The 2,440-nt window shown below is 44.1% G+C and overlaps 1 protein-coding gene across 1 annotated transcript in view; it reads right to left on the bottom strand.

Annotated features, from left to right (window-relative positions):
• Window positions 1–1,524, bottom strand: part of LOC101852613 (mucin-5AC) — a gene marked incomplete at its 5' end in the record, with an annotated part of 7,071 nt that extends 5,547 nt beyond the window's left edge. Inside the window, 2 exon segments of the mRNA XM_005094916.3 lie at window positions 296–395; window positions 864–1,524. Of these exon segments, the coding sequence (XP_005094973.2) occupies window positions 296–395; window positions 864–1,524 (761 nt within the window).
• Window positions 1,525–2,440: the final 916 nt, after the last annotated feature.

The raw sequence follows: 2,440 nt of genomic DNA, 5'->3' as shown, positions 1-2,440 counted from the left end.
GTGTGTGTGTGTGTGTGTGTGTGCGTGTCTGTTTGTGTGTGTCTGTTTCTGAGTGCGTGTTTAGTGAGCCCAGGTGTAGACTTTTGGGTTTAAGATTCACGGGTTGGTCTCTTCAACACCTTTAAAGAAAAAGAAAGAAAACAGTCTTCCAAGGTAAGATAACACAACATTGAAAAGAAAAGCTTCTAAACACGTGTGTGTGTGTCTGTGTGTGTGTGTGTGTATGTGTGTGTGTGTGTGTGTGTGTGTGTGTGTGTGTATGTGTGTGTGTGTGTTAAGCCTAAAAGCTACTCACCGAATCCACATGTAGAGCCCAAAGAGTACAACAAGGACCACGACTAAAGCAGCCAGGATTCCAGTGGCCACAGATAGACCCGTCACTTGACTTTCGAGGTCTGGTTTTTAAAAAAAGATGTGTTTAAGAGATTGCTGAAAAAACACAAAAAAACCAAAACTACAATATATTAATATTTAAAGTTTCACTTGACGGGATATCAAACCCATAATTCACTTTCTAAACTTATGGGGAGACCAAGAAATAGCTTTCGAAATTGGATAGTACGAATGGAGCAGGAAGTAAAATTCAACAAAACTAATAAAACACGACGTAGTGTTTTACTACCTTATCCATACGACGTGGGGAACTCTGTGCCACCACTTTCCAAAGAGGAAATTTACTCGTTAATCCGATCCGTACCCTTTGCATAGCAGTCTGTCAAAATGATTTTTTGAGAAATATTAAAAACTTCAAAGAGATCTTTGTACTAGAAGTATTCTAAAAAGTGAAGAAAACAACACCAGGGGTACAAAATAACCCCAGGGCGTATGGATACGGTTAAGCAAAAACGTAAAACCGCTTGTACCTGAATTTTCATCTCTAAGCCTCAGAATTGTGGCTTGGAGTAAAGCCTGTTGACTGCTGTTGGCGTGTGTAGATTCAACTGTTGCAGAAATCTCGGGGGCATTTGTTACACGAGATGGCAAAATAGATGAAACTATGGAAGATGAGCTGTCTGAGCTGTGCTGAAGGTTTGTTCCGTAAGTCAGTGAGGAATATGATGACAATGACGTCATGAAAGCAAGTGTCGACGCATACGGCACGGCAGCGCTACCCATTCCAATGGTCTTTGTCGATCCAGCTCCAATATTTGACATTGTGTGGAGGGGAGGGGTTCCAACTGTAGATGTGTCTGGGTTTGTAGGTCGGGTAATGGTAACGTAAGTGCCTGTTGTTTGAAGATGTGGAGAAAAGGCTGTGTCACTCATAGATGTTGTTCCTACTTCCCCAGATGTCGAAACAGTGAGATAAGTTGAGTCTGTTGTAGAACTAAAGCTAACCTCTATCCCAGTTGTCGATTCCGTTGTCAAGGACGGTTTTCCAGCTGGGACGGACAATGAAAATGACGAAAGATGTGAGAAGGTAGGCGGAGAACGACTGGTGAAGGATGCTGTTATGGGAGTGGAAGTGGTACTGCTGGGGGACAGAACGTCCCTTTGAGATGTCGGTGTCGGTGTCGGTGTCGGTGTCGGTGTCGGTGTCGGCATGACCTGAAAGGGAGATGTCTCGGAGGCTGTAGTTGTGGCGATTATTTGGGATTCTGTTGGCATCATGGCGTCGTTTTTACTTACAGCAGTTGGTGTCAGGTCTCCATTGACAGAAAGTGTTAATGTCCCGAGATCAAGAGGTGATGGCAGTGTTGTGTCACCGACAGAATACTTTGACGTAATTAGGTTTCCATTGATAAGATCGGATTCTTCTGCTGTTGGGGCTGACACTGCTACTGCTGCTGCTGCTGCTGCTGCTGGTGTTGCTGCTACTGTCGCTCTCATTGTTGTCGTTGCTTTTGTTATTCCACTCAGTAGATCACTCGCAGATATGAATTTCATGACGCTGCGATCAGTGCCGATAAGCGATGTCGGAATAACAGTGGGAACATAGTTTACTGTTGTAACATTGTCAGTGGTGTCGTATAATGCCAACGCAGGAAGACTGGATGATTGTAAAGGGCCTTCACTTCTGACAGAAAGGGGTGTCGGCGTGACAGAGGTAAATGACACACCAGACACACTGCCGTCTATCGTAACCTCCGCTGTCGTCTGTAGGATCAAGAGAGACGCCGCGAAGACAAGCATTGATAATGAAACAACCCCTAGGTCTGTGAAGGAGGGAGGAGGGGGGGGGGGAATAATGATGAAACGCATGTGACAAAACGTAGGCTTGAATATCATTATCAGATAACTGACAATGGCAAAGGGAATGTGGGCATAGAAAAAGCTGCACAAAAGAGATTGAAATAATTTTGATAATACTTGCATATTTCTTTCTTGTGGAGCTCTTGGGGAGTATATTAATTTGATGTACGAGCCAAGCTACTTTCATTGCAATCTCTCTCTCTCTCTCTCTCTCTCTCTCTCTCTCTCTCTCTCTCTCTCTCTCTCT

The sequence above is a fragment of the Aplysia californica genome, unplaced genomic scaffold (genome assembly GCF_000002075.1).
Source record: "Aplysia californica isolate F4 #8 unplaced genomic scaffold, AplCal3.0 scaffold00091, whole genome shotgun sequence".
Classification (NCBI taxonomy): Eukaryota; Metazoa; Mollusca; class Gastropoda; order Aplysiida; family Aplysiidae; genus Aplysia; species Aplysia californica.
Note: the sequence above shows the minus strand (reverse complement) of the source record. Positions and strands in the feature narration are given on the sequence as shown.